Genomic DNA, 27,405 nt, shown 5'->3' with positions numbered 1-27,405 from the left:
TGCCCTGCACTCCCCTGGGCTGCGCCAGCCTCAAAGGCGGACTCAACTGGCAGGCTCAGCTACCTCCTCTGCAAGGGCAGTGGAGTCAACTGGTTAGCGCAGGGGATGGGGTGGTGCAGGGAGGTTGGCGTTCGGGGTTCTAATCATGGCCGGGGAGGGACAGGGCTGGGGATCAGGATTCCTGGGTTCCATCTGCAGCTCAAGGAGGGGAGTCTGGTGGCTGGAGCAGGGCGGGAGCGTCCATCCAGATTCCTGGATTTCTCAGCTCTGGGGGGGGAGTTGTGCTTAGCGGTTAGAGCAGGTTGCAACAGCAGAGAACCAGGCCTTCTGGGCTCTCGTCCATCCAGGATGAGCAGCACACAGGGAAAGTGCCTTTGGTGTGAGCGGCTCCATATCTGGTTCCGTGGCTGGGGCTGGGCCCTTGGCAGGGACTCAGGTGAGCTGGCAGTAGGAACAAAGGCAAGGAGCAGGCCTTAGCCTAGCCACACCTTCCTGGAGCCTCGGTGGGGGTGGCTAGGCCCTCCCTAGTCCCTCCTGGCTATAAATTCCAGCCTGCCTCCCGTCCAGCTCTGCACAGACTGACTGAGTGGCTGCCCTGCTGTAAACTCCTCACTCCATCCATCCCCACCTGCTGGCAGCACCATGAGTTTGTCCAGAAGCTACATGTCTCAGACCTTCCTAGGAAGGAGGCCCACACCAATCACCAGTGCTGCCAGCGTCTACGCCGGGGCAGGGGGCACCGGCTCCAAAATCTCCGTGACCAGATCCACCAGCTTAAGCTCCGGCTCCCCGGGCAGCATCGCTGGAGGGGGCTACAGCCTGGCCCTGTTCGGCTCCGGGGTTGTGCAGAATGAGAAGGAAACTATGCAGGAGCTGAACGACCGCCTGGCCAACTACCTGGAGCGGGTGCGGAGCCTAGAGGCTGCCAACCTCCAGCTGGAGCTCCAGATCCGGGAGTTCCTGGACAAGAGGGGCCCCCAGGCCAGGGACTGGAGCCACTACTTCCAGGTCATCGAGGACCTGAGGAACCAGGTGAGCTGCCATTGTCAGTCCCACCGAGCCTGCCCACCTGGACCACGCTCCGATGCACCCCCCAGCCCCACTGCACCGCACCCAAGGTGTGGCACCCCCAGGACCTGCACACATGTTCTAGCACCACCTCCCTCTGGGGCCGCGCCAGCCCTAGGAGGAACACCAGGGGCTTGTGCACCTGTGGCATCCCCTGTCGAGGGGCAGCGGGCAGCTTGGGGTTGTTCCCTTTGCAGGGGGCCGTGCAGCAAGGGGAAGGCTGGGAAAACCCCGCCCTTGCCTTGGGGGCCTGGTGCAAGGTGACCGACTCCCACGGCCCATGGGCAGCCCTCTGTGTTCCCCCACTGGGATGTCTCTCTGCAGCCAGCCCTGCAGGCCGGGGGGAGGGGCCCAACCCAGCTTCATGCGTGGGGGGCCTGGATCCCCAGGGGGGAAGCAGCTGCCCCAGGCTCGCTGGGGGGGTGGGGTGATGGCAGCTGGGGAGTTTCTCTGGACTGGCATGGAGCAAACCGCAGCCCCTGGCAAGCCAGTGCTGGACAGGCAGAGGTACCCCGCCAGACGGCACAAAGAGGGTGCAGCGGGAGGTGGGGGCTGTGTCCTGCCACTGCCTGGCGCTTGCTCCCCAGAGGCCTTTCCCCACTCCATCTGCCCCTCCCTAAATGCCCCATGGGCCAGGTGACTTGGGAGGTGAGCGGGCGGCGGTGGGGGGCTAGTAAAGGCAGCCACAGGGGGAACCAGAGAGGGCAGGCGCTTAGCTGCAGCCTGGGGCTCCATCACGGCCCTGCAGAGAAGTTAACTCATTAACTGCCGGGCAGCCTGGCCTTCGGCACAGGCCCTGAGTGCAGCAGGGTGTGGCAGGGCAGAACCCCCCTGGTCGCCCAGTTCCAGTCCTTTGAGAGTGCCAGGGGCTGTCTTCTCACCCACTCCCGGGGTGGGGACGGAGGGGGTCTCAGCACCTCTCTCCCTGTTGCACGGCCACCCTCAAAAGAGAGGGGAAACTGAGGCACGGGTCAGCGGCAGAGCGAGGGACTCAGAGCTGTGCTCTATCCACTAGGCCGTATGGCTGCAATGTTCCTGAACCAGCTCCCCCACCCGCCAGGCGTCTCAGGACCTTGGCCTGTTTGCTCAGAGCATTGTGTGTTGAATGAAAACTCTTTCCCCCAGCGAGCGGTGGGGGTGGAAGAGCAGATGTTTGTTCTCTGGGCTGAGTCACTGCTGGCAAACAGAACAAAGATACAATGAGACCCTTTGGAAAGGTGTGGTGAGTGGGGGGGGGGGGCCGAGAAAGTCCCCCTGGGAGGATGGGGAACAGGTGCCAGAGAGAGGAAGGGAAAGCACCAACCCCTGTGGAAAATGCCATGGGGGAAGGGAAGAGGATTAGTCTCCTGCAGATTAGCCCGGAGGCTGCGACCATCCTGTGCTCTACAGCAAATCCCTCTTCTCCCAGGGCTGGGAAGAGAACCCAGGAGTCCTGGCTCCCAGCCCGGACCTGCTCTAACTATTGGACTCCACTTCCCCCCACATCCCCCTTCCACCAGATTGGAAGTTCAAAGAGAGAGGCCCAGTTCTGCCCACCGATGGTTGCACAAACATCACTGGTGGCTGGTGCTGTAAGTTTACTGACCAGGGGAACTACAGCCCTGGAAACCAAGTGATGGCGGCTGGTAGAAAGGAGCTGGAGAGGGGAGGCAGCACGGCTGAGTAGGAAGAGTGCCAGACTGGAAATGTGGACGCTCTTCCCAGCTCTCCCGCCGCCCCGTGCCTCAGTTTCCCCATCTGCGGGAGGGGGATGTCGTAGATGTCTGATTTGCTCGTCCCCCCTCGCAGAGGTGTCTGCTCTTAAACTAGTTTCCAGTTGGGCGCTTAGGGAACTCCAAATTTTAGGCCGCTCTGGGCCTCCCAGTTCTCCAAGATCACCCCCTGACAGGGCTGGGCCCGGCAGCCAGGATGCCTCAGTCCTACAGAGGATCCTACGGGTGAAGAGAATCCAGATGTCCTGGCTCTCTGGTGCCCTTGTCACCCGTAGCAATTTGGGGGGTGGTCCCACTTTTAGGGCTCAGACCTCAGAGTGTCGGGCCCCTGCAAATGGAGCAGGCAGTGCCTCTTTGAGCGCCTTCCACTCCACGTTGCTGGGGGAACCACACCTGCCTTGCACCTGGGGCAGGGTTGGCAGGAGCCCAGGGGCATCAGGTTACAGGTTCCCGGGAGAGGCTGGCATGGGAGAGCTGTGCCCGGATCAGAGGCTGGCTGGGCGTCTAGCTCTCCAGGGACATCGCCAGGGAGGTGGGTCCTGTCTGCCATCCTGCCTTCTGCTCAGCCAGCCTCAGGGCCGCCCTCTGCCACTCTGATCCCCTCTGTCCCCATCTCTTCCCCTGCCCCCCCAGATCCTGGCCAGCTCCGTGGACAACGCCCGCATCGTCCTGCAGATTGACAATGCCCGCCTGGCCGCCGATGACTTCCGGGTCAAGTGAGTGCCCTGCCTGGCCCACCGACCGACAAGCCCTCAGCCCTGGTGGGGTGGGAAGCCGAGGTGGGGGGAGGGGCACAGCCCAGCTGCCTGCACCCTACAAGGTGGAGGGGGCTGGCCCCAAGACTGCTTCCCCAGACACACAGGGTGGCGGGGGAGGGGCTCTGCCCCCCCCCAAACACACCCCTGCCCCAGCCCCACAGGCAGGGGAGGGGCTCTGCTCCTCAAAGGTACACCTGCCCCCTCACCCACATAGCCTGTACCCTGCCCCACAAGGGCGAGGGGCTCTGCCATCCTAATATACCCCTGCCCCACCCTCACACGTGGGGGAGGGTCTCTACCCCTCTAATACTGCACCCCCACATAGGAGGGCGGGGCTGTGCCCCTCAGATGTCCTCCTGGCTCCTCACGTGGCCCCTCACCAACATACCCCATAACTGCACCTCAGTGCACGGGGGAGGGGCTCTGCCCCCCCAAATAGAGCCCCCCCGCCCCCACACGTGGAAACTCCGCCCCCAAACACTGAGCTCCCCCCCTCCCAGGTTCGAGTCCGAGCTGGCCATCCGCCAGTCGGTGGAGAGCGACATCAACGGGCTGAGGAAAGTCATCGACGACACCAACATGGCCCGGCTGCAGCTGGAGGGCGAGATCGAGTCCCTCAAGGAAGAGCTGATCTTCATGAGGAAGAACCACCAGGACGTAAGCCGGGAGGCAGCCGTGCCCATGGGCTGGGGCTGCAGCGCGTGGGCGAGCCTGGGGTGGCTGGTGGGAGGCCACCCGGGCAATAACCTCACTGGTCCGTGCATGTCCCCGCAGGAGGTGGACGGCCTGCAGGCCCAGATCGCCAACTCAGGGCTGACGGTGGAAGTGGACGCCACGCGCTCCCAGGACCTGGGCAAGGCCATGGCGAATATCCGGGCTCAGTACGAGAACCTGGCGCAGAAGAACAGGGAGGACCTGGATCAGCAATGGAACCAGCTGGTGAGCCGGGGCGGGGGTGCTGCCATGGCCTGCCCTGCCCCCGCTCAGGAATCAGGCCACCTCGGGGGACCCCTGGCCCCTTTGGGCGCCCACGCGCTCAGAACGAGCTCCCGCCGCAAGCTGAGAATTGGGGGCGCGTTCTGATCCGAGACGCTGGTCGGGCCCATGATGGAGACAGGGTTGCCAGAGCTCCATCCTGCCCTTGGGATGCTGGGGTCCAGGCGCCCCAAACCCCATGTAACTGACCTGCCCCCACCCCCCTCCAGATCACCGAGAGCACTGTGGAGATCACCCAAAACACAAAGGAGATCGAGATGGCTCGTGGCAGCGTCTCCGAGCTGCGTCGCACCATGCAGACCCTGGAGATTGAGCTGGAGTCCCTGCGCAACCTGGTAGGCTCTCTCCCATCCCCACCCCGGCCGGAGCTGGGGTCCCCCTGCACCCCCCACAGCCCTGCAGCTGGGTTTGGTTGGGTTCTCCCCGTTTCACTCCCCGGCACACCCAGGCTTTGCTGCTCCCTGTTGTGCAAGGAGAGGGTTTTCTCCCTGTGCGGCCCAGCATTCAGACTGGCAGCGAGCCGGGGGTCTCCTCCTGGGGGCATGGAACTGTTGAGGGGGGGACATTAACCCTGCCCCAACACCAGAGTTCCCTGTAAACTGGGTCCGTGGGTGGCCACCCAGGAGAGATCCCAGTGCTGCCCAGCTGATTAGCCAAACACCCACAGCTGGCAGCCTGATGGTGCACAGCTGCTCATGCTGTGGTGCACATGATACATTTTATTCCACACGTGGATGGACAAACACTAAAGGAACGCTGCCCTCCACCCGGCTTCACAGTCTCTGATGATGCCCCCCAAAAGGGGAGGAGCTATTGCCTCCGGAGCATGGCCTCCTCCCCAGAGGCACGGCTGGTGCCTTGTGTAGGTCCAGCACTGACCTCTTCCCCCACCTGTGTCTCCTCTTGCAGAAGGCCAGCCTGGAGGCAAACCTTCAGGACGTGGAGAAGCACTACGCCCTGCAGATGGAGAATCTGAACAGGCAGCTCCTGCGGGCCGAGGCGGAGCTGGCCCAGGTACGCAGCGACATCCAGCGCCAGGTGGACGACTACCAGGCCCTGCTGAACATCAAGGACAAGCTGGAGGCGGAGATTGCTACCTACAGGCGGCTGCTGGAGGGGGGAGAGGAGTTCAAGTGAGTGGGTGTGCCTGGGGCAGGGGTGTGGGGTACCCCACTGCCTAGGTGACCAGTTACACTTCTCATTGGTGTGAGTAGTGGGATAGGGAGGATTTAACCCTGGGGCCTCTGGACTTCATTATTTGTCCTGCCAGGGAAATCCAGCCCCCAGATAGCCCATTCTGCCCCTCACTCATTGTTATAGCCACTTCTAGCCAGGTTTGCTGAGGGTCTGGAAAGCTACAGTGTTTGGACCAAGGTCACAGAAGGTCAGCAAGGCAGCCAAGTTCCCCTCCAGTGTTTGGCAACAGCTGCTGGGCCACATGGCCTCTGAGGTTCTCCCAGGAATGGGAAGGGGCAGTCAGGCCCAGATTCCCACCAGGAATGGACTCTGTCCCTCTAGCGTAGGATGCACTGCACATCTGGGCTCATTCGGGAACGTGTCCCAGGGGAACGGCATCATTAGAACTCCATGTTCCCTGGATTCCTGGCGCCTGGCAGTGGGGAAACCAGGGGCCCCTGGAGTGGGTCAAGGGAGGAGCTAACGCACACCAGGGAATGATGCCCCCGCAGACTGCTGATCCCATATGGGCCACTCCCTGATTACCTCGCCCGCAAGGCGTGCGTGGCCCCAGGTCCCCATCCTTGATGGCGTGCGGTGGGGAACAGCCTCCTGAGCATCCACGTTCCCTCCCTGCAGCTTAAACGACGCCCTGGTGGACAGCAGCATCTCCCAGACCACCCAAAAGACCATCAGCACCAAGAAGATTGTGGATGGCAAGGTGGTGTCAGAGTCCACCGAGTCCCAAGTGTTCAAGCACTGAGAAGGCGCGCCGCATGGTCTCTGCTTGCTTCCCTTAGCATCTGGCAGCTCAGGGCCCTGAGAGGGCTGCAGGCAACGAGCTTCACCTGCCACCCCTTGCTTGCTTGGTCAACAGAGCTCAATAAAGAGTGCACTTGGCTGCAGAGCCGGACGCTTCTCTGGGGTTCTAGGTGGCCTTTGCGGGCAGGCGGGGCGGGGGACCGTCGCTGGGTCCTGAGTTCCCTGCTAACGAGGCTGTGAGATGGTCCTTGCAAAATGTGTCCGGAGTGCTTCCAGTCCTACCACGTGGCACCCTGGTCATGCAGGGACATAGCCCTATCTCTGTTGTACAGCTGAGGAAACTGAGGCACACAACAGCTAAACAGGCTGGCCCAATGTCCCAGAGCCAGTCACTGGTGAAGCTGGGACTGATGTCTAGTCCCCTGCTCTAACCCCCTACCCCCTCAGCACACACATGTCCCTAGCGAGGAGGAGAACCCAGCCCTGTTCTCACCATCAGCCCTTACTCCCCTTCCAAAACCCTGGAGTCCTTATTCCCAGCCCCCTGCTGACTCTGACCATTAGGCAGCACTCCCTCCAGAGCTGGGGCTAGAACTAGAGGCCTCCTGCCCATTCTGCTGCTAACCATTAGCCTTCGCTCCCCTCCTAGAGGTGGGAATAGGACACAGGAGTCCTGATGCTCAGTCCCCTCTAACTATTAAGCCGTGCTCCCTCCCCACCTTTCTGTCTCCCTCCTTTGGGGTTCACGTCCTGCCCCAATCGCTCCGACCCGCCTGTGTTTCTTCTAGTGGCACCTGCTCTGTGGGGAAAGAGGCTCCTGTGGGGAGGGGAGAAGGTTGTCAGCTCCGGTCCCCTCCTGGCGCTGAGCTAACAGCTTCAGCCCCTTCTGGAGCGAACAAGTCGGGGGACCCAGGCGTCCTGCCCTTCACTCTTGGAGCAGCAGATTGCAGGCAGGGCTGTCCTGCCCCCTGCCATAGTCCATGGCACTTCCAGGGGTCGCAGGGCCCCACGTGCTATGTGGGAGCAGTCACAGGGCAGTAGCAGAAAGAAGGACCCCTGGGCAAGCTGGCAAATGGGCACTTGCCACGGTGGGTACGCCACAATGTAGCGCTTGGGGGTGGGGAAGGGGTGGTGCTATTCTATGCCCCGCCCACAACATAAGCTCCACCCATTTCTAATGCCAAGCATGAAGGGCTGCTCAGGAAATGGGGCTGGGATTGGCTTGCCCTGGCACGGCTATAGCCCCTGTATGGCCCCTGCTGGTCACTGTACCCTCTGTATGGCCCCAGCCCCCCACCTAGCCACTGCAGCCCCCAGGATGGCCCCAGCTGATCACTATATCCCCCATATGGGCCCCCCACCTAGCCGCCGCAGTTCCAAGCCTGGTCACAGCTGGTCACTATACCCCGGTATGGCCCCAGTCCTTCCCCCAGCCACTGTAGCCCCCAAGATGGGCCCACATAGTCACTATATCCCCTGTGTGATCCTGGACTCCCCCAGCCACCACAACCCCCAGGCTGTTCCCAGCTGATCACTATATTCCCCGTGGGACCCCACCCACTCACTAATCCCTAGTGCCCTCTCCAGGCCCACCCCCCAGCCACCGCAAACCTCTTGCCAGCCCTAGGCACTGCCACTTTCTGCATAGCACCTTCCCTGGAGGCAGCTGCTGCTCTGCTCAGCTAGGAGCAGAGAGAGACACCCCCTTTCAGCAAGTGTCCAGCAGAACCCAGCCACTCCCCTGGGGTGATGGGAGGCCCAGGAGGGTGATCCACCATGCACCCCAGCCTTCAGCCACAGTGTGCTATGTCCCCAGCCTCTGGCTGGCCACGGGGTGATTGCAGCTGGGGCTATGGAGAGTCCTGTGGCCATGAGCCTTAGGGATTTGGGTATCTGGGAGGATGGGGCATTTGCTGCCCAGAATGCAGGCAGGGTGGGGCATGTGGTGCTCTTAGGCAGCCTTCACCTTGCACTGCAGAGGGCATTTGGGGGCTCAGGCAGGTCCAGGACATCCCTGCCTGGCACCCGTGCACCCCACTCCCACCCCACTGTGCCTGGCCTCTCCCAGCAAGGGGCACTGTGGGGAGCAGGGCAGGAGCACGGGCCCTGGGCGAGCTCCTGGTTCCCAGCCCAGCTTCTCCCAGTACAGAGCCGGTGCAAGGAGTGTCAGCTACTCCCTTCCTGGGTCCTAATGAGCAGCCCTGGGCAGACCCCGCCTTGGGCGCAGGGAAGAGCGGGTGCTGATTGCAGAGGCCAGTGCTGGTGGGGGAAGCAGGATCAGAGGGAAGGGAACTTGGCTCCTGCTGCTCCGCTCCCACCTCCTGTGGCCAAGGGCCAGATTCTGCTCTCTCAAGCCTACTGATTTCAGTGCTGTTCCTCCAGATTTCCCCCGCCAGGGGTGGCCCAAGGACCTGGTGCTCCAGATAACTTTGGGGTAACCCTTGCAGCTGCTCCCACCGTGTTGGTTCCGGCCTGGCTTCCCACTCGCAGGGAGAGGATCCCTGTTTGCATTCAGAGCCCACTGCCCTGAAGCCAGCTCAGCTCAGCTCAGTAGAGCAATCCCCCTGGGTATTCGGGGGTAGGGGAGCTCCCAAACCGCCCACGGATGTCAGTGGGAGCTGGGCTTTTGTCCTGTCTGGGCGCATGTGCCCGTCCTGGTGCTTTGGAATGGCAGTGGCTTAGGTGTGCCCGTGTGTGTGTGTGAGCGTGCAGGCGGAGAGGTGTATTTGTGTGTGCAGGCTTGGATGCGCGTGTGTGTGCACACAGGCTCAGGTGTTTCATGCGTGTTTTCAGCCTCCGGCGGTGTGCGTGAGAACGTGGGGGCATGTGGTGGGGTGTGTGCAGGCTCAGCTGTGCATGGGCATGCGTTCAGCCTTAGGGTGTGTGTGTGTGTGTATGTGTGTGAGACAGTGGGTGTGCAGACTCAGCTGTGTATGTGTGTGTGCAATTCAGGCTTTTGCCATTGCTTTGTGTGGAATGAAATCAAGGTTCACCTGCGTTCGCTGATCCATTACTGCTACGTGGGTGTATTCCTGGGCCTTTGGAGGTTACAATTCCCCACCCCTCATGCCAGCCGCATATTCCTCATTCACCCGGCCCTGGATCAGCCTGTTTCCCACAGGCTCTGCAGGAGCAGCCAAGGTTTCTGGTGGAGCTAAGATAACCTGCTGGCCCCAGGATAGCAGCTAGAATAGCTCTGGCTTCGGAGACAAATATTTGTTTCTGGGGTGCTGCCTGGGGAGAGCGACTTTTGCTTGTAGGAAATCATGCTGGAAAGGGGCCCTGTTGGCTGGTGATCAGGTGCCAACCAGGGCAAAGGGGTAAATCTCTCTGAGGCTGCCCCTCTGTGCTTGGGAACCCGAATGTTTGCAGCAAGACCGCTGGATTCCCCTCCTGCTAGGCACAGCAGGACTGAGTCTCATGCTAGCTTGTGCTTGAAAGCTCCAGCTTCTGGAGTCCTGGGGTGCAGAGAAATTGCAAGTGCAACTTGCAGGATCAGAAAACCGATGGCCGAGGAAATGATCCCAGAATTATTTTTAATGACGTGACTTTTCAGCCAGTTGTGATTCTGGGGAGTTCCTGGCTCATGATTTGTGAGCCCTTGGGGTTGGCCAGGTGCATGGAACCTGTCCTGAAGAGAGGTAGTGTGAGCTAGAGGTTAGAGCACAAGGAGATGAATTCTAGGACTGTAAAGTTTTGGTGCAGCCAAGGCTGCCTAGGGGCACCTGCTCAGCGGAGAATTCCTTATTTAGCCAAGGAAGGGATGTTAGGTCCCACATCCCAGGTGAGCTTCAAACTCACCATCCAGGGGTCAGAGTCATTCCCAAGGACACTCACTCCCCACGCTGTCCGGCTGTGACTCACCAGGCCATGTTTCACCAGTGAAATGGGAGACTTTGCTCCTGCTCTCTGTCAGGCCAGGGCGAGGGGAGCTCCCTGCGCTGCGTGGGGTGCCTAGCTGCAGCAGGTGGTGAAAAGCCAATGCACACTCTCCCCAAAGGCAGAATCGGTGACAATAAAAGGAGCAGGCACAAAGGGCCAAAGGGAACTCAGAGACCACACACCCAGTTCTGCAGAGAGAGATCAGAGTGTACCTGTGTGTTCACACAAGGGTGAATCACGGCTGAGATAACCTTGAGCCATAACTCCGTTGCCGAGGGGAAAACACATAAACAAAAGCCCCTTGTGCTTCCACCTTATCTGCAGACACAAAACCCTTTGATGCAGTTCGCCTGAGCGCACCACGGGGAGATAAGGGAAGGCAGGGCTTAGAAACGCATTGCCCCAGCCTGAGATCCAGCCCATCCTCTGGGTGTGTCTAGCCCACACCGTGTGCCCTGTTGGGAGCTTCCCTGCAGCAGTGCCCTGAGGGGACTCCAGTGCTGGGAGCATCCCCAGCAATTCAGTTTTCATGGCCCTGCCTGGAAAGCGAAAGCTGGAACAAGCTCCCACCCCAAATGTTTCCTCACCATCAGGCACTTGAGAATAATCCGCCGTTAGACTTTAACCTGGCTGCTCTTTCCTATCACGGTTCATTGAACGAGCCCTCTGGCAGCAGGAACTCCCCTGCACAGGTGCGACCCTGCCAGGGACTTTCACAGGGCCCTCTGTGTTAGTGACAACTCCGCCAGCCAAGCCCCCGGAGCCTGACTAGCGGCTCTGGTGGATGGGAAGGAGGATCACCAAGACAGTGAATCTTTCCAGGGGCAAAGGGCTTTGTGCGCCCAACAAAAGTCAGCCTCGGCCAGGGGGCAATGACTGTTGCTGGGGTCTCAAACTGGGTGACCCAAAAGGAGGCATCTAGAATGAGAGGGTCTCTATTTATTCCCATCCACTCTATTTCTCTATCCCATAGTTTCCCATACTGGGGGGCGTGAAGAAATTCTGGGAGGGGCGCAAGGCAACCCAGGCCCCCCCCCAGTGATTTCCCCCACCCAAAGAAAAAGCTGGCCCTTGCTTCTGGCTCTCAGCCCCTGCCATTTCACGTGGGCGACCTAGCACAGACGCTATGGAAAGCAGGCGGCTGGCAAAGGCCCATATGGAGCTAGCTGCTTCCTGCAAAGGTGAGTGAGTGTGGATGGGGGGGAGGGGAGGAGGAGGATGGGGTTAGATGAGGGGCTGGCGGTGCCTGGCTTTGGGGAGAGGAGGGGCTCAGGCAAGCGGCTCACAGGCAGCTGGGATGACCGGCCCGTGGTAAAAAAGAGGTGGTGGGGGATGTGAGGTTTTTCTCAAAAATCAAAAGTGGGGCGGGATGCTGAAAAGTTTGGGAACCACTGGTCTACCCCCAGGCACTCTGTCTATTCATCTCCATCCATTTCCTTTATCTAATCCATCTGTCCCCACGTACCCCACTTTATCTACCTATCTGTCTGTATGTGTCAGGGGGTTGCTCCAGGGCACTGGATTCCATAAGAACCCTCTGCTCTCTTGCCAGCTGCTCTGTATACCAGGAGGCAGGCAGTGTGTTCTTGCTGGAGGGGTGAGCCTTTGCTGTATGACTGGGGTGGCACCGACTGCAGGGGGGACATCACCTGCAGGCCCATGCAAGGGATCCTGCTCCAGGCTGCAGGGTATTCTGGGGATTGCTGCCCCTCCCCAAGGCTGGCAATTCGCACTCATGAGCATCATATGAACACAACACCAGCCGCGGGAGGGAGTTAACACAACACCAGCTGCAGGTGGAGGGGTTGGCTCTGATCTTGCCTCTTGATGCCCTCCCACTGCTGCTCTTTTCAGCTGCCCTCCCTGTGTGCCAATTACAGCCCTGGGCTTTCATCCTTCCCCCTTTGATCAGTGCATGCACAGGCACCTAAGAGCTGCACCTTCCCTGCCCAGCTGAGTCAGGCAGCACCCGCCAGCGCTTCTCCTTTCAAATCTGTCCTGCTCAGACACCTGTGTGCAGTGCAGCCACTGGAGGGGGACCAAGAAGCCCCCTGGATAGTCTGGCCCCCCCTTAGCCCTTCACCAGGTCCCACACTCTGCAGACAGACGTGCACAGCAGGGGGTCAAAACCCAGCCACAGCTATGAGAAGGGTCCTGGACTGGGACTGCTGCAGGCTCAGGGCCTGTTATGAGTTCAGATCCTTTCTATGCACCCGCTCCCTCCTTGCCTGGCACAGGGAAGGCTGGGGGGGGGCGCTTTCCAGGCCCCTACCAGGAATACTCTTGGCCTGCCTGGGTTTGCTGCTCCAGCATGGCCGGGAACGGGCCTTCGGGGACAGCAGCTGAACAAGAGCATTCCCCCTCTCCAGTGGTTTCTCCCATGACACTGTCACACCAAAGTCTGAAACCCTCCATTTATCCAGCAGGGCACGGGTATGGCAACACCTTTCCCTTAATCCACCACTCCTCATCCACCTGCCTGCCTGGTGGCTGCAGAAAGATCACCCCAGACTCTCACGCTCCGGCTGGGGCATTGTTCACACAGAGTATTTGATTCCCCTGGAATTCAGGGTTGGGCTAACCCAGTTGTCTTTGGCCTTTTCTCCGCATTGTTCCAGCAGCTCAACGCTCAGCCAAGCAGGAATTTCTACTCAATTACCAGGAGCCCCGGGGTTCCCAACGGGTGTGGGGGGGCACACGTTTATTGTGCAAACACCTCTGCTGGCCCACCGGGGGCCCAGGAGTCCAGGCAAAACAGGGTTCAAGTTAAGCTCACCCCGCTGCAGGACTCAATGCTGCGCACTGATCAGGCAGAGGAGGAGGCTGGAACATGGAACCAGTGCCAGGGACAGAGCTAGCGTCCCAACAAAGCTAGCTTTGTAGAGAAACAAATAATAAGCCAGCATTAGGTTTCGCTTCTCTGCACCCAATCCAAGATGCGTCCCCAGCTCCTGCAACCAAACACACAGGGCTCTGCCTCCCCTGTGCCGGGGTCTAGCCCAGGACAAAGCCTTATGGTACAAAACCAGCCTGTGTGCAAGAACAACTCTACCATAACAGCCACCAAACACACTCAAGCAAGCCGCCAATAACAAATGCCTGTTATGCCCTGCCCAGGCCTCCCACGCAACCCTACAATAACAAACTGTCCGCAAAGCCCGGAACTCGGGAGTGAGCTCATGAAAACAAATCACTGCATGGAAACATTTCCTCTGTAGCACTACAAGGAGGATCTGGGCTCCCATGTGTGCTTTGCATCGAAGGTGGGATCTTAAGGGAGAATTTGTTCCTGGAAGAATTTGGCCAGCTAATCCCATTTCATCCACACTTCAGAGTGAGATGAACAAGAGGGAGGGGGCGGTTAGGAGATTGACTGAGAGCATCTTTTAAGGACAGGCAAGGCATGCTCTGCCCCAAACTCACCTGGGCCCCTTCCCTTTAAGGCCGCTACCGAGGAAGTCCAAGTATCCATAGGCATTGGCATAGGGGCTCTCTGTGCCACTCCTCAGTGGAGCATTTTATCCCTGTGAGGGCCCCATGGACCCAGGATAAGGCTGAATCTGGGAACAGGTGCATTCAAGTCAATGGGAGTTTCTTACACCCTACAAGGTGAGACCACAGGCTCCCTGGCTGGCAGAGTGGAGTCCATGCATGTGTATGCAGGTAGCTGGGGAGAGGTGTCTAGCCTGTCCATGCTGCAATGCAGATGCCAGAAATACCAGTCTGAGGGAATGCAGCTTTCAAGGGGTGAGTCACTGGGTGGGGAACAAAGGCCAGCAGGACTGCACGGCCCTGAAGACTCGCTCAGGTTTTGTGCTATGGTTCTGCACCAGGCTGCATTTCACCTGCAAGGAGGGGCTGCAGGGGGATTACAGGGAGGCAGCCCAGCAACTCTTTCTCTCCTGAGGTTGCAGCGCCATCATGCGGCCTGGAGCATGCCCATGGCATGATGTATAGCCAGGCTGAGAGAGAGACAAAGTGGGGAGATAGCAGCTTTATCTGAACTCTGTGGAGTTCAAAAGCTTGTCTCTTCCCCCCAGCAGATGTTGGCCCATTAAAATACACGAGCTCGTGCGCCTCCTCTCACCCTACTCAGTTTTATCCATCCATAAAATCAGCTTTATAACCCTCTGTTTATCTGCTGCTTTACTGAACTCTGCTTTGATTTGTCGGGGCCCAGGAGCACCCCTCTAGCAACAATCCAGCGTGGGAGCCCCAGCCTCCGAGGGGGGCCCAATCATGACAAATCAGCAGGTGCAAACTACCCCTCACAAGCAACCTGCTAAAACAAAGGGGTTCACACAGCCCAGCAACAGGCACAACCCTACCAGAGTAACCAAAATGCAGGGTCCCACGCTCGGGTAGTAACTACACATCATGCAGAGCCCAATACTGAGACACAACCCTATAATGGGCTTAAACTGCAGCAAGGGAGGTTTAGGTTGGACATTAGGAAAAACTTTCTACCTGTCAGGGTGGTTAAGCACTGGAATAAATTGCCTGGGAAGGCTGTGGGATCTCCAACACTGGAGATACTTAAGAGCAGGATAGATAGACACCTGTCAGGGATGGTCTAGACAATGCTTACTCATGCCGTGAGGGCAGGGGACTGGACTCGACCTGTTGAGATCCCTTCCAGTTCTAGGGTTCTATGATTTATGATTCTATGAATAATTAACCATTGTGCAGAGCCCAGCACTGAGGTGCAACTTTACAATAGCAAAGCAATTTGCACAGTGCCTCACTCAGGAGTGGCCCTATAATAACAAACCAGCCCCCATAGTCAGGGCTGCCTGGGGGAGAGCAGATCCAGAGCCTCTCCCAGTGCTGCAGGGGCAGAGCCCTGGGCAAACCCCTATTCCCTTATACCACAGACCCCTCCCATCCTGCATTCTGCCGCCTTACCTTCTCCCAAGCCAATCGAGCCGGGGATTACCTGGGGCAGGGCACGGCTATGGCAGCAGCAGGGTTCACCCCCCCTTGGCCCCCATCTTGCACTCACCATGCAATGCAAGCAGCCCACTGAGTCCCACTTCTCTGCGAGTGGCAGGGAGCGGAGACCACTTGCCACTGCCACAGAGAAGTGGCACTCAGTGCGGTGGGGGTGGGAGAGGCAACCCTCTGCTGCTGCCGCTGCCACCATCCGCCACTGCTGCACCCTGCCCCAGGTAATCCTCCCTTTTCCCAACCATAGGAGGGCTGGGGCGGCTACCACGGGGCCTCCAAAAGCACAGGGGCTGGCGGGGCCACCCCACCTTATCCTATGGACAGGATGGCTCGGCCCATAACTCAGCAGTCACCAGTGACCCTATAATAACAAACCAGTGTGCATGGCCCCTCACCCAAAAGTGACCTATAGTTACAAACAGGGTGCCCCACCCTGCAGTTCGCATGTTGGAAACCTTGCCAGTATCATCTCGCAGAAGTCCCAGACCGCTTTGGCAGGGCAGTAGCTGCATGGATAAAATTAAGGGCCCTTTTACACCAGCCAGGGAAACCCTGTTACCACCCTCCCAGCAAGAACCAGCTCACTAGCAAAGGGTTAATCATCGAATACTAGAACAGGAAGGGACCTAAAGAGGTCATCTAGTCCAGCCCCCTGCACTCATGGCAGGACCAAGCACCATCTAGATCACCCCGACAAATGTTTATCTAACCTGCTCTTAAATCTCTCCAATGGAGATCCCACCACCTTCCTGGGTAATTTATTCCAGGACCTAACCAATGCATATGCCGGACCCCAAGATAATGAAGGCGGCAGCTTGCTAGGCCACTGTAAAAGCATCAGCTAACTCTCAGGTAAGTTTTGGGGCTGGGGAGTCCACGGTGGTTTCAAGGGATCAGAGCAGAAGACAATAAAAAGGAGCCATTAGCCCATCCTGCAGGCCCGTGGCTTCTCTTGGCTGTGCCCTTAAAGGGCTTGGATCCATCCTGCTGTGGTTCTCCCTTCCACGCCCTCGCCTCATCCCATCCGCAGAATACAGAGCAGGGCCCTCCCAGTGTGGATGGGAGAGGAAAGACCGACAAATATTCCACACGCACAGAGAACCAAAAATATTGAGTCTGTTCTGGTCTGGCTATGGTCTGAAGAAGTGAGTCTGTCCCACAGAAGCTCACCTAATAAATTATTTTGTTAGTCTTTAAAGTGCTGTTCTACTGCTCCCTCTCATTTTACTATCCAAAATATCTGTTTGTCTAGAAGGCGCCACTTCTCGTTTTTGTGCATACAGGCTAACATGGCTCCCCCTCTGATACTGATCTACATAGCAAATAATATTCTTACTTTCATTACCCATGAAGGGATTGGGATACAGTGCAACATTCCTTTATTAATAGTTTACATACTTTCTTTCATCTGAGGATATCAAAGCAACTTATGTGTGAATTAAACCAGAGTATATATTATAATTATTAATGATGACGCTCACTAGCGATGACGATTATTAGCTTCTCTCACAGGTAGACCATCATTATTAACCCCAGTTTGCAGGGCAGTGGAATGAGTTGACCAAGGTCATGTATGGGGTTAGTAATAGGATTAGGAAGAGGCTCAAGAGGCCCTATTAACCCTACTTTGTGATTGTATCACAATTTTTTCTGGCACCAAACTGGACAGAGCTATAGTCCAGGCATGGCATACAGCCTGTTAAAGTGAAGGCCCCTTTAAGAGAGACACAGAGAACTTTGAATGTACCAAATTCTGAGTCAGTTGGGGACAGAAGCAGAGGAAAAAAGCTGCAAAATGGGGCTGTCCCTTAGCAAGATCCAAAAGGCTTCCAGACATCGGGGGTCTGACCAGAAACTGGGGACTAGAGAACCAGCAATCTTGTGGTTTTCCCATCAGCTCCATAAAGGTAAGGGGTTTTAAACATGAGAAACAGGAGCTCATTTGAAGAGCGGCTTGATTTGAGATAGCTGCTTCACATCAGGACTGGTGGGTCCTAACCCCAGCCCTGGCAACTATCGCATTATGCAGACTGAAGCAACTCACTTTGCTGTGCAGTGCCTTAGTCTCCCCCTCTGCTATCCTTGCCTGCCCCACAGATGTGGGTGAAAGAATCATCAGCTCATGCTTCCAGCCACATTAAAAATGCAGAGAGTTGGTCTGAGAGAGGGAAAGTGCAACTGAGCCATTATTTTTGCTTTATTTTTTTTAAACAATAAATTGGAGGAAAAGCATCACAGTGCCAAGCTGGGAATCTTGGGCCTGTCTACGGCATCAGGGCCAATCATCAGTAGGCATGAAAGAACCTTCACTCTCTCCATTAGCCAGGACTATGAGCCATCATAAGCTAAGCAGAGGTGCCCTGAGATCAGTATTTGGAGTGCTGATAAGGACTCGTAAGAGTTTTTCTTTCTTCCAAGTCTACAGAGATATGACATTATTTCGCGTGGGGGTGTTGCAGCTTTTCCCTCAAGTCAGCACGGACTCCAGCCCATTGTATCGCAGCACTAGCCATATTTCAGATGAGCTGTAAAAAACAAGATTTTGGCCAATTAGGCGCCCTTCAAACTTTATGGCACGATCCCCATAGCCGGGGTGAAGCATTTTCATCACTGTGGCAGGCATCGGGGCATGAGCTGTCCGCCTGTAGCATTTGTAATGTAGATATACCATCAAAACAGCTATGCCAAAACCGGCTGAACATCTCTAATCTGGAACATTCTCATCTGGCAACATCTGGAATCCAGCATGATTTTCATTAGCTGGATGACCACTGGATGGGTGTGGCCAAGTTTCCTATGGTCCCATAAAGTGACCAGTCCTGGCTCTCAGTGTTCTATGCTGTCATTTACCTGTAATTTACCCCTAAATGTCTTCTAAGAGACCAATAAGCAGTGCTAGTGATGCTGCTAGACAATATTGACCTCCTGTGGTCCAGCAAAGTCTCTCATCTGGCATCAGTCTGGTCCCGAGGGTGCCTCATTAGAAGGTCAACCTGTTTTGCCATAGCTATATATGGTCAGAAGCATGAAAAAAACAGACACATGAAGGCAGGTCTACATTTGACCTGAAAGTTGATCCTAGATACACAGTTCCAGCGACTTGTCTAGGATCGACTTACCTGGCTGTTCTCTTCCATCAGCTTGTGAGAATGAGAAGTACAGGGGTTGACTGCTGAGCCATGATAGGTCATTTTGTGCATGAAATCGAACCTCAGAAGATTGACCCTGACTGCGTCGATCTCCCAGTAAGTGTAGATGTACCCTGATGAACCATGCAAACCCAGTGTAGATGCGGCTTTACTGACAAATGAGGATGTCTATTGGTGTAGCTCTAATTTCACTAGGGAGAGGGTGCCCCTACACCAACAAAAAACAAATACAAAATAAAACAAAACACGCTTCTGTTAGACAGGCTGTGGGGCTATACTGGCACCCACTTCATAGCATAGTCACCTCTTATCCTGTAAGTGTGGCTTTCTTTGATTTAGCTTAAATCCTTTCCCAACAGACATAGGCCACTCATACTAGAATAAAAGGAGGTGGTGATGACGCAGTATCATTATACCGGTACACTGGCTAAAACATTCCTGTGTAGACAAATCCTTGGCCAATTACACAGCACTGGTCTGTAGGTGGAGACAAACAAGTTCCTTGCTCCTCATGGTCAGCTCACACCATGTGGCCCCCATAAAGTGATAACCAGCCCTGAGGCAGCTGCCCTGCAGTGTCAAGGAAATGTTGTGTGTGATCCTGTTATGGTCGTTCAAAAGGGCCCAAAACGCTGAAAACACAGATGTGTCCTCACCCCCCACCAGCTGCCCCATGCACCCACCACCCCAGGAACTGTCCCAAGAAAACCCAGTCTCAGTAACTAGCCCTCTATGTCACCCACAAGGCCACTCACTGCCCCCTGAACTCTCTCACCCCTCTAACTACGCCCACACTGCTCCTCCTTGCTAACTGCCCCCCGAACTACCCACCCCACTAACTGCCCCACCCCACTAACTGCCCCCCGAACTACCCACCCCACTAACTGCCCCACCCAAATAACTGCCCCCTGAACTACCCCACCCCACTAACTGCCCCCCTGAACTACCCCACCCCACTAACTGCCCCTCTGAACTACCCCACCCCACTAACTGCCCCCTAAACTACCCCTAACCATTACTGCCACCCCAAACTACCCCACCCCGCTAACAGCCCCCAAACCACCTCAAATCATTTACTGCCCCTCTGAACTACCCCCACAGCCAAAGGGAAGGTCCCCCGAGGCAGGGCGGGGAGGGGGCGAGCGCTACAGACAGCCCCACAACTCCGCAAATTCCAGCTCCCCAGCGTCAACAACTGGAGAGCGCGCGGCGACGCTAAACGAAGAATTGTGCTGCCGCCCTCGGTCTCCTCTATTTTACCTGCAGCGCCCACAACCGCAGAATCAACCACACTCCCTCCCCTCCCCGCCGTCTCCTCAGCCTGGAGCCCCGCCCCTTCGGGAGGAGGGCTTTGGCCTCGCTATAGTCACGTGACGGGGCCATCCGGGTCCTTTGCCTTCTCTCCCTCTGCCCAACATGGCGACTTCAGGTGAGTGGTGCTCAGCGGCCTCCGGGCCCTTGAAGCCTGAGCTGGGCCCGGACTCCTTCTCCGGCCCGGGAGCTCGACCCGCTTCCTCACCCCGGCTCACCCTCTCCGGCCCGTGGCAGGGAGCGGCGGGCCGGACGAGGCGAAGGCTGCCTGTCTCCTGCTCCCTTCAGGGATCGCCCGCGCGCGCGCGCGCCACCCACCTCTCCCCTCAGGTCTCGCCGGCGCGCGCAGCTCCCCTTCGTCCTCCCCCCTGCGCATTGGCAGGCGCGCGCGCGCGCGCCGCGTCTCGGAACGTCCCGAGGCGCCGCGCGCGCGCCGACCTGCGGCGAGGGTGGGGGGCTCGCGCCGCCGGTGATTGACGGGGGAGGCAGCGGGGAGGGGTGGGGGGGAGCCAGATGGAACCTTCGGGCGCGTGACTGCGCAAGCGCGGGGATTGGCTGGGTGTTGGTGGTGGGGGGGGAGCGAACACGCAAGAGAGGAAGAAGGCGCCTGGGCGGCACCCACGTGGGCGCGCTACTGACGGGTGGGGGGCGTGTGGCGCCGTGGCCGGGTCGGGTCGGGGGCGTGCGGGGGCCTATCTGTCTCGGGAGAGGGCGGGGTGCAGGGGCCTGTGAGGAGGAGGTGCCCCCGCCGCGCTGGCCCGCAGCAGCCGGGAGTTCTCGCGCCGCCACGTGGGAGTCACCACAGTGCTGCGTCATCGGTCCTCATTCCTCCCCGCCCCACAACTACGGGGGTGCCCCTGTGCATTTATCTCCCTTAAGGGTTTAGTCGTCGTCGTCCCCCACCCGTACTGGGTATCGCCTTCAAGGGTGGTGTGACGCTCCCCACATGCGCCAGGTACCGGAGGGTGCAGTTTCCCCACAGGGCCTCTTTCTCGAGGCGGGGGTTGGGGGGAGGGAAAGACAGCTCAGCTTAAGGGAGGCATGGTTTGCATTTGTGTCCTCAGAGGGCCTCTCCTGCGAATTTACCCTCCCACCCCGGAACTCATCTTTGTCCCAGGCCATTTTGCCCCATCCTGGTGCAACATTCTTCCTCTGTACCGTTCTCCTTCCCCTTCCTCCTCCTCCTGCAGGATCTGCCGCTTTCCCAGCCCTCTTGTCCAAAGACGGTTTGTGCCCAGCTGCATTGTTCCTTTGCCCCAGGAGAGGAGGACTAGAATTGCCTTCTTTCTCTCTGATGTACATAGATCCCTTTCCTTTCTAAGGTTTGCAGTCTCCTTTGTATTTCTTGGTACATAAGGTCAGGCTGGAGGGGATGGGGAATAGCACCATAGCATTTTCCTTCTCTCCAGAATAAGAAGTGAAAGATTCAGCTGTTTTAAACTAGAAGGGCTTTCCCTTCTTTGAGATTCTTTGACCTGTCTAGGTGATGTTGAAGTCTTTGCCTTGGTTGAATTTCTATTAACAGCCTTAGTCTGGAGCCTGACTCTTGAATGCTTTTGAAATGCACCAGACTTCACCATCATTTGCAAGTATTATCAAAAAAAAAAAAAGCTGGAAGGAAGCATACTCAAATCTTCTTACAGGACTCTTCATTTTTAACCATCTGAACCCAAGACCCCATGGAGGAGTTTACTTGCACACACACCTTATTACAAGTTATCCCTTTGAAGCACTCCTTCAACAAAAGCTGTTAATTTTAAAAACCTCTCTGGAGCTAAAGGCCTGTTTGTTTGGGTGGGGAAAGTTCCATTATTTTAAATAGTCTTGTCTTGAGCAAAGTGTCTCACATTAATGTATGTAAAGACTGGCTTTGCTATAGTGGCACCTGGCCTGGCACCTGGCCAGCATTGCTCCATTAAGAACATGGGTCTGTCACTATTGAGTCAGAATGCATTTTGTGTTAGGGTTATATACTGTGGTTCTAAAGTAAACTAGGCTGAGAGCTTTTTAAATAAATTCTGACTTCTGTCTTTTAGCTCACTGGTTAAACTTCTGATTACAATAATAGCAGAAGCCCTTGCTATGTCAGAACGACAAGAAGTCCTGTGGCACTTTATAGACTAACAGGTATTTTGGAGCATAAGCTTTTGTGGGTAAAGACCCACTTCATCTGAGGTGCCACAGGACTTCTTGTTGTTTTTGAAGATACAGACTAACTTGGCTACTCCTCTCGTATAGCTAAATATCAGAATTGGTTGGTACAAATGCAGTTGTCTGTCCCCCATGCAGTTCCATGGAGGAGAAGGCATCAATGTTTTGTTGCCTGTCTTTTTCAGAAGATGGCATCTAGGAAAGTCCAAGGCTTCAATATACCATAGTCAGGCAGTTTTCTTAACTCGTTTTGACTCTAAATCGAGTAATATTTCACCTCTTTCTGAGGTAAGTACATGTAATTGCATACACCCCATATGAATTACAATAACATTGCTTTCCTTGTCTGACTAAAATGTCAAGAGGCATGTCTCAGGACAGCAGTTAAGCAAAACAGAAAGCAGTTGAATTTGCAGATGCTGTTTGGAGTTTCAACAGTAGAAATGCAGGGTACTATATTTCATAGCAAGGAGTTTGAAGCAGTCATACCTTTCTTTTCCCTATATGTTTGCACAAACAGTTAGGTTTAATGCCTAGGCAGATCAGATTTCCTAATAATTTTGCAAAGATGCACTAATAAAACAGTTATCTGTGCTTGAAAATGCAGACTTTTCATGGTAAGTGCCCATACATCTCTTAATAATTAATAAGGATTCAATAAGCTAAGTTTGAGTAGAATAGTGACATATAATTTTTATTTGTATTTAGCAGCTGGGGAAATTCTGATTCCAGCAGTAGATGTGAAGAAAATGCTTTTGAAGGGCTTGGTACTCCCAGGTATAACTGGTGTCTAGTTTGGAGATAGCCAGCACAAGCAGAGGCTGTTGAAAATCCACAACTGGCCAGAAAGAGCAACTTTGGTCCAGGTGGCTTTCTCTGTATTATTCTTCCTGAGCCCTATGAGGTTTTGACAGGTTCAGTGATGCATGAGTAGCGCTGTGTTCAGCAACAGAAGTTGCTCCATACTGTTAGCTCCTGCCTGTGGCTTGTCAGCCATTTGATGAAATTGAGCAAACAGCCAGCCTGTAGGTTTTATGGATGCAGCGTCTGCTCTAGTTAACAGTGCATTTGGTTACTAAATGACAGAAATCATTGACACCAAATAGATGTCCTTGTGGGGTAGGAATGTACATGAAACACACCTTCAGCCACTTTCTGAGCAACACTTGCCTACAGCAGGAGGACACTAAAACATCATATCCAGTGCAGTCATTGCAGTATGTTGCTTATGATGATGTATCAGTTCTTTAGCTGATATCATAATTCCATGAGTTTACCCCCCAGCAAACTGAATTTTAACCATGCTAGAGGACTAACCCAATTTTAATTCTCGGTTCTTGTACACTCTAGCTTTAGCAATTGATAGTTCTTAAAGATTAGCTTGTCTGCATTTGCAAGAGCTCTTCCAAGCCCTGCTTGCAGTACTCAGCAATAGCAATCCCAGTGTACATGAATCAAGAATATTTTGCAAGAAAGGGGGCACTGTGGAGTATTTTAGTTTCTTTTGCACCAAGAGAGTCATCTTAAACATCATGGGCCCTTTACCCAGCTGCTTTCTGGAGGATTCCAAAGCTGCACATGCAGCAACATGTGGATTTTGTCCAACCACCTTTAAAATAATTACATTTTGTAAACAGAGTCGTTAATACAGTGGGTGCGAACTTCTATAGCTCCCCTAGGGCAGACAGTTCTCATTTTTATCTAATTCTCTATAGTGCTTTTCTAGTAACCGGCGAGGCTGTGGTCTGTGTAGTAGTGGTTGGAAGTCTGGTTACTGGATTAAGTATGTGACAGGAATTGAAAAAGTACACCTGGAGGCAACCAGAATGAAAGAGAAGTTTGCCATGAAATAGGGGGGATTCTGGTTATATTGTTTGTTTGATTGGGGAGGGAAGAAGCAATAAACCTGTGTCTTTGTGCTCAAATAATTCCAGCAAATTATATGGACTCTCCACTAATTACTTATTTCTGGCACATTTTAAGTATGGGGTTTTTCCTGAAACAGCTATTCTAGGTAAAGTGCAAAGTGGGGCGGCTTTGTGATCAAATGTTAGCTGCAAGACTTGTTCTCTGACTCCCATCATCCATGCAGGCAGGGTGCAGAGGTCTCTGACCTCTCTAATTGACTGAGGGTATGTCTACACTAGAGAGGTAAAATCCTGTTAAATGAGGAGCAGAAGGCTATTCCAGTCCACTTCAATTAACAGTAACCGGTAAGCTTCATCTATTACTGGTGAGGCTTAGGGATTAACTGGTTGACCATTAACATCCCTAGTCTACACTACAAGTGCTATGGCAGTGCAGCTGCAATGATGTCGAGCACACTACAGCAACAGGAAAAAACCCATCCATTCCTCTGTCAATCCAGTGGTAGCTACACGGGCACTGAGGCTGGCTTAACTACATCACACAAGGCCTGGAATATTTCGTAGCCTGTGCATTCTAGTTAAGCCAATGTATCTTTGTAGTGTAGACCAGCTCTGAGTGTTACTGAGGGCCTCTGGAAAAGACAGTATGTTTCAGTGGGACTGGACTGGGACTTTGGACTAGGGTTTCATTCCTGGGTGCGACCTTGGGCAAGTTGCCTCCCCTCTGTGCGTGTTTCATCATCATCAACCTCAGACTCGGCACCTGTTGATATCTGATGTCTCTCTCCCTATTCCTTTCCATCATTCCCTGTCCAGTGCGAAGTGGCTTTGGTGTGGAGCTAGTCTACAGAACCTGTCTACTATATCATCTATCCATTCTCTTTGGGGTCTCCCTCTCCTATTCGAACCACGCCAGGGTCTTGATTTTTTCATTCGTCGTTCATTCTGCAAATTGTGTGTGTTTCCTCACCTGTAAAATTGGGGTAATGATACTTACTACTTGGTGATCTACTGATAGAAAGCACAGGGTAAGAGCTCTGCTAGGAGGACAGGAACTACCAAATAGATTTCGTAAGCAAAATAAGGGTTAGCAAAATAGGATAGGAGAATATACTATGTACATTTATAGTCCTGGTATCACAAATTCCTCCTGACCATAGGAACTGAGTGTTCCCTTAAACTGGAGCTCACCATTGTTCTTTGGAACTCAACCTGCAAGCCTGGAGAACTTTTGTGAGTTTGCATTCCCATCTTGATTGAGAACAAAACTGACTGTGCTTTTCCTCCTCCTTTTAACCTAGCCATGAAGCCTTAGTGTTCAATCTGTGATTTCACAGTTGCTTCCATGGCAACAAAATGAGGTTAAAAAAAGGACCATGTGGCTTTGCTGCAGGATTTAGACTGGAGGGTGGGTAGGGGCAAAGAAGGCGAGAAGGAAAAGCAGTTCAAACAAATGCCATGTATCTTTGTTCAGGATCTTCCCCTTTAGGATGCAGGCAGCAGAAGAAAGTAAGTAAACTTAACTGAAGCAGCTGTTTCCAAACCCATTCATTTCATAGATTGAGCTGCTGGGGAGGTTGCAAGAAGTGCCCTGTAGTGAAACTTCTGAAGAAAATATACTGCCATAAACAGTGGTCTTTTAATGTTGTGGGCAGTAGCGAATGAGCTACTGCTCAGGGAAGGAGAGGAAACGGACATGGTCATAGAGTCGCATAGTGTATTGTTAGGGAAGGCAGGGCAGGTTGCAGAAAAATAGATTTCTTGGGAGTAGCTGGAGCAGAAATATTCATGCAAAGACCCCCTCCCAAGAGAAGATATCAGGCAGTCTCCAACTCTGTGCAGAAGGTGGTAGGGAGCAGAATGAAGAAGAAATAAAAAGCGAGCTAGTACCTTTGAAGGTGGCCTTCATGTGATGCTGAATGCAGTGGCTTATCCTGGATCTTGTGATGTCCCATTGATATGCCTGGGACCAAATGGCCTTAACTTTGTGTTCTGATTCCCCTCTCACCAGTGTTACACCATTCTTACTCCACCAGCTTCAATTAGGGATGTAAATATTGGTCAAAACACTTAACTGGTTAAACTATTAAAATTATATCATCTGACTGGTAAGCTGTTGATGGGCTGGCACAGGGCATTGGTGGGGCAGGCAGGTCTAACCACAGCTGTGATCCCACTGGGTCTGTGGGGCAGGTGTGGTGGGTACTGCTCCAGGCCAGCCTGCCTACCTGGGTCCCACCTGCCCATCAGTCCCATCTCCTCACTCTGGTGTTGGAGCCAGTGTTCCACCTCCCCTTTGGGGCCACTTGAGCGTGGTTGAGGTCTTGCCTGCCCACCATGCAGCGCTGCATGCTGCCCTAACTTGGCGTGGGTCCCAGTGGCTGTCCCAATGCAGCCAAGGGTGCTATGGGCTGCTGTGGCTGGCAGTCGGGTTAACTGGTAGCCATTCTGGTGAGCCTAATGTTTACTAGGGAAACAAGTAACCTTTTGCATCCCTACTTTCAGTGGCATTCCTTCCTAGTGCTTGTGTGGAAAAATAATCTGACCCATGAAATGCAGATACTTTGTTGTGAGCCTGCTTGTGAGGACAGGCACAGTGGAGTCTTTGGACCCCAGGCTTCATAAGGTATGCCGAGGGGTCACGAAGGGATGAATATCAAAGCCAGAACATCCTCAAGGAGATAGTAAAGCTCAAGGAGAGAGCAGGGGTGCATTCCTATTACTTGTATGTCATTCCATATTGCTAAGCTGACCAATACTGAACACCTCGATCTACTGTGCAGATTTAAAGCTGCCATGATAGGGAAACGCCACATTTTTTAAAATGCCAAATGAACACTAGGGATAGGAAATCTTGCTCATGTGACATCTGCACCACCCCCATGAAAGTCACTGGTGATTTGGAAAGCTTTGCGTCGTCATAAGAAGTGCTACAGTAGTACCTGCTGTGATCAGCCTAAGGGAAATTCTAAAGAGCCTCCTAAGAGGTCAGTAATCTTAGAATCATAGAATCATAGAACACTAGGACCGGAAGGGGCCTCGAGAGGCCATCGAGTCCAGTCCCCTGCCCCGATGGCAGGACCGACCACTATCTACACCATCCCTGATAGATGTCTATCTAATCTGTTCTTAAATATCTCCAGCGAGGGAGATTCCACAACCTGCCTTGGCAACTTATTCCAGTACTTGACCACCCTGACAGTTAGGAACTTTTTCCTAATGTCCAACCTAAACTTCCCTTGCTGCAGTTTAAGTCCATTGCCTCTTGTTCTCTCCTCAGAGGCCAAGAAGAACAAGTTTTCTCCCTCCTCCTTATGACACCCTTTAAGATATCTGAAAACCGCTATCATGTCCCTCCTCAATCTTCTTTTTTCCAAGCTAAACAAGCCCAATTCTTTCAGCCTTTCTTCATAAGTCATGTTCTACAGACCTTTTATCATTCTAGTTGCTCTTCTCTGGACCTTCTCTAATTTCTCCACATCTTTCTTGAATTGGGGTGCCCAGAACTGGACACAATGTTCCAGCTGAGGTCTCACCAGCACAGAGTAGAGCGGTAGAATGATTTCTCATGTCTTGTTCACAACACACCTGCTAATGCATCCCAGAATCATGTTTGCTTTTTTTG

General features: G+C 54.5%; 2 protein-coding genes and 1 long non-coding RNA gene across 6 annotated transcripts in view; 2 read left to right on the top strand and 1 right to left on the bottom strand.

Annotated features, from left to right (window-relative positions):
* The first annotated feature begins 589 nt into the window (after positions 1–589).
* KRT18 (keratin 18) lies at positions 590–6,615 on the top strand. The gene is made up of 7 exons (XM_074979446.1): positions 590–1,032; positions 3,414–3,496; positions 4,039–4,195; positions 4,313–4,477; positions 4,744–4,869; positions 5,444–5,667; positions 6,350–6,615. Exons 1-7 carry the CDS (start codon positions 643–645, stop codon positions 6,471–6,473), a joined length of 1,269 nt encoding a protein of 422 aa, XP_074835547.1. The 5' UTR covers positions 590–642; the 3' UTR covers positions 6,474–6,615.
* Positions 6,616–16,727: 10,112 nt separating this feature from the next.
* On the bottom strand, positions 16,728–20,185 carry LOC142003093 (uncharacterized). Of its 3 annotated transcripts, XR_012642788.1 has the most exons (4): positions 20,080–20,115; positions 18,755–18,825; positions 18,421–18,658; positions 16,728–17,826 (listed from the first exon to the last, which is right to left on the bottom strand). It is a non-coding gene; the product is annotated as an uncharacterized LOC142003093 (long non-coding RNA). The 3 variants fall into 3 exon arrangements; XR_012642786.1 differs by lacking the exon at positions 18,755–18,825 and having other exon boundaries at positions 20,080–20,185; XR_012642787.1 differs by lacking the exons at positions 18,755–18,825; positions 20,080–20,115 and adding an exon at positions 19,980–20,072.
* EIF4B (eukaryotic translation initiation factor 4B) overlaps positions 19,833–27,405 on the top strand; it is a 30,275-nt gene continuing 22,702 nt past the window's right edge. The window contains exon 1 of one of the 2 annotated variants that reach the window (XM_074979763.1): positions 19,833–19,879. In XM_074979763.1, coding sequence (XP_074835864.1) covers positions 19,867–19,879 — 13 coding nt within the window. In that variant the 5' untranslated portion in view covers positions 19,833–19,866. The remainder of the gene's footprint in view (positions 19,880–27,405) is intronic. The other variant, XM_074979764.1, reaches the window with a different exon arrangement.

This window comes from Carettochelys insculpta, chromosome 29 (assembly GCF_033958435.1).
Source record: "Carettochelys insculpta isolate YL-2023 chromosome 29, ASM3395843v1, whole genome shotgun sequence".
Lineage (NCBI taxonomy): Eukaryota > Metazoa > Chordata > Testudines > Carettochelyidae > Carettochelys > Carettochelys insculpta.
This window is presented reverse-complemented; position numbering and strand designations above follow the sequence as displayed.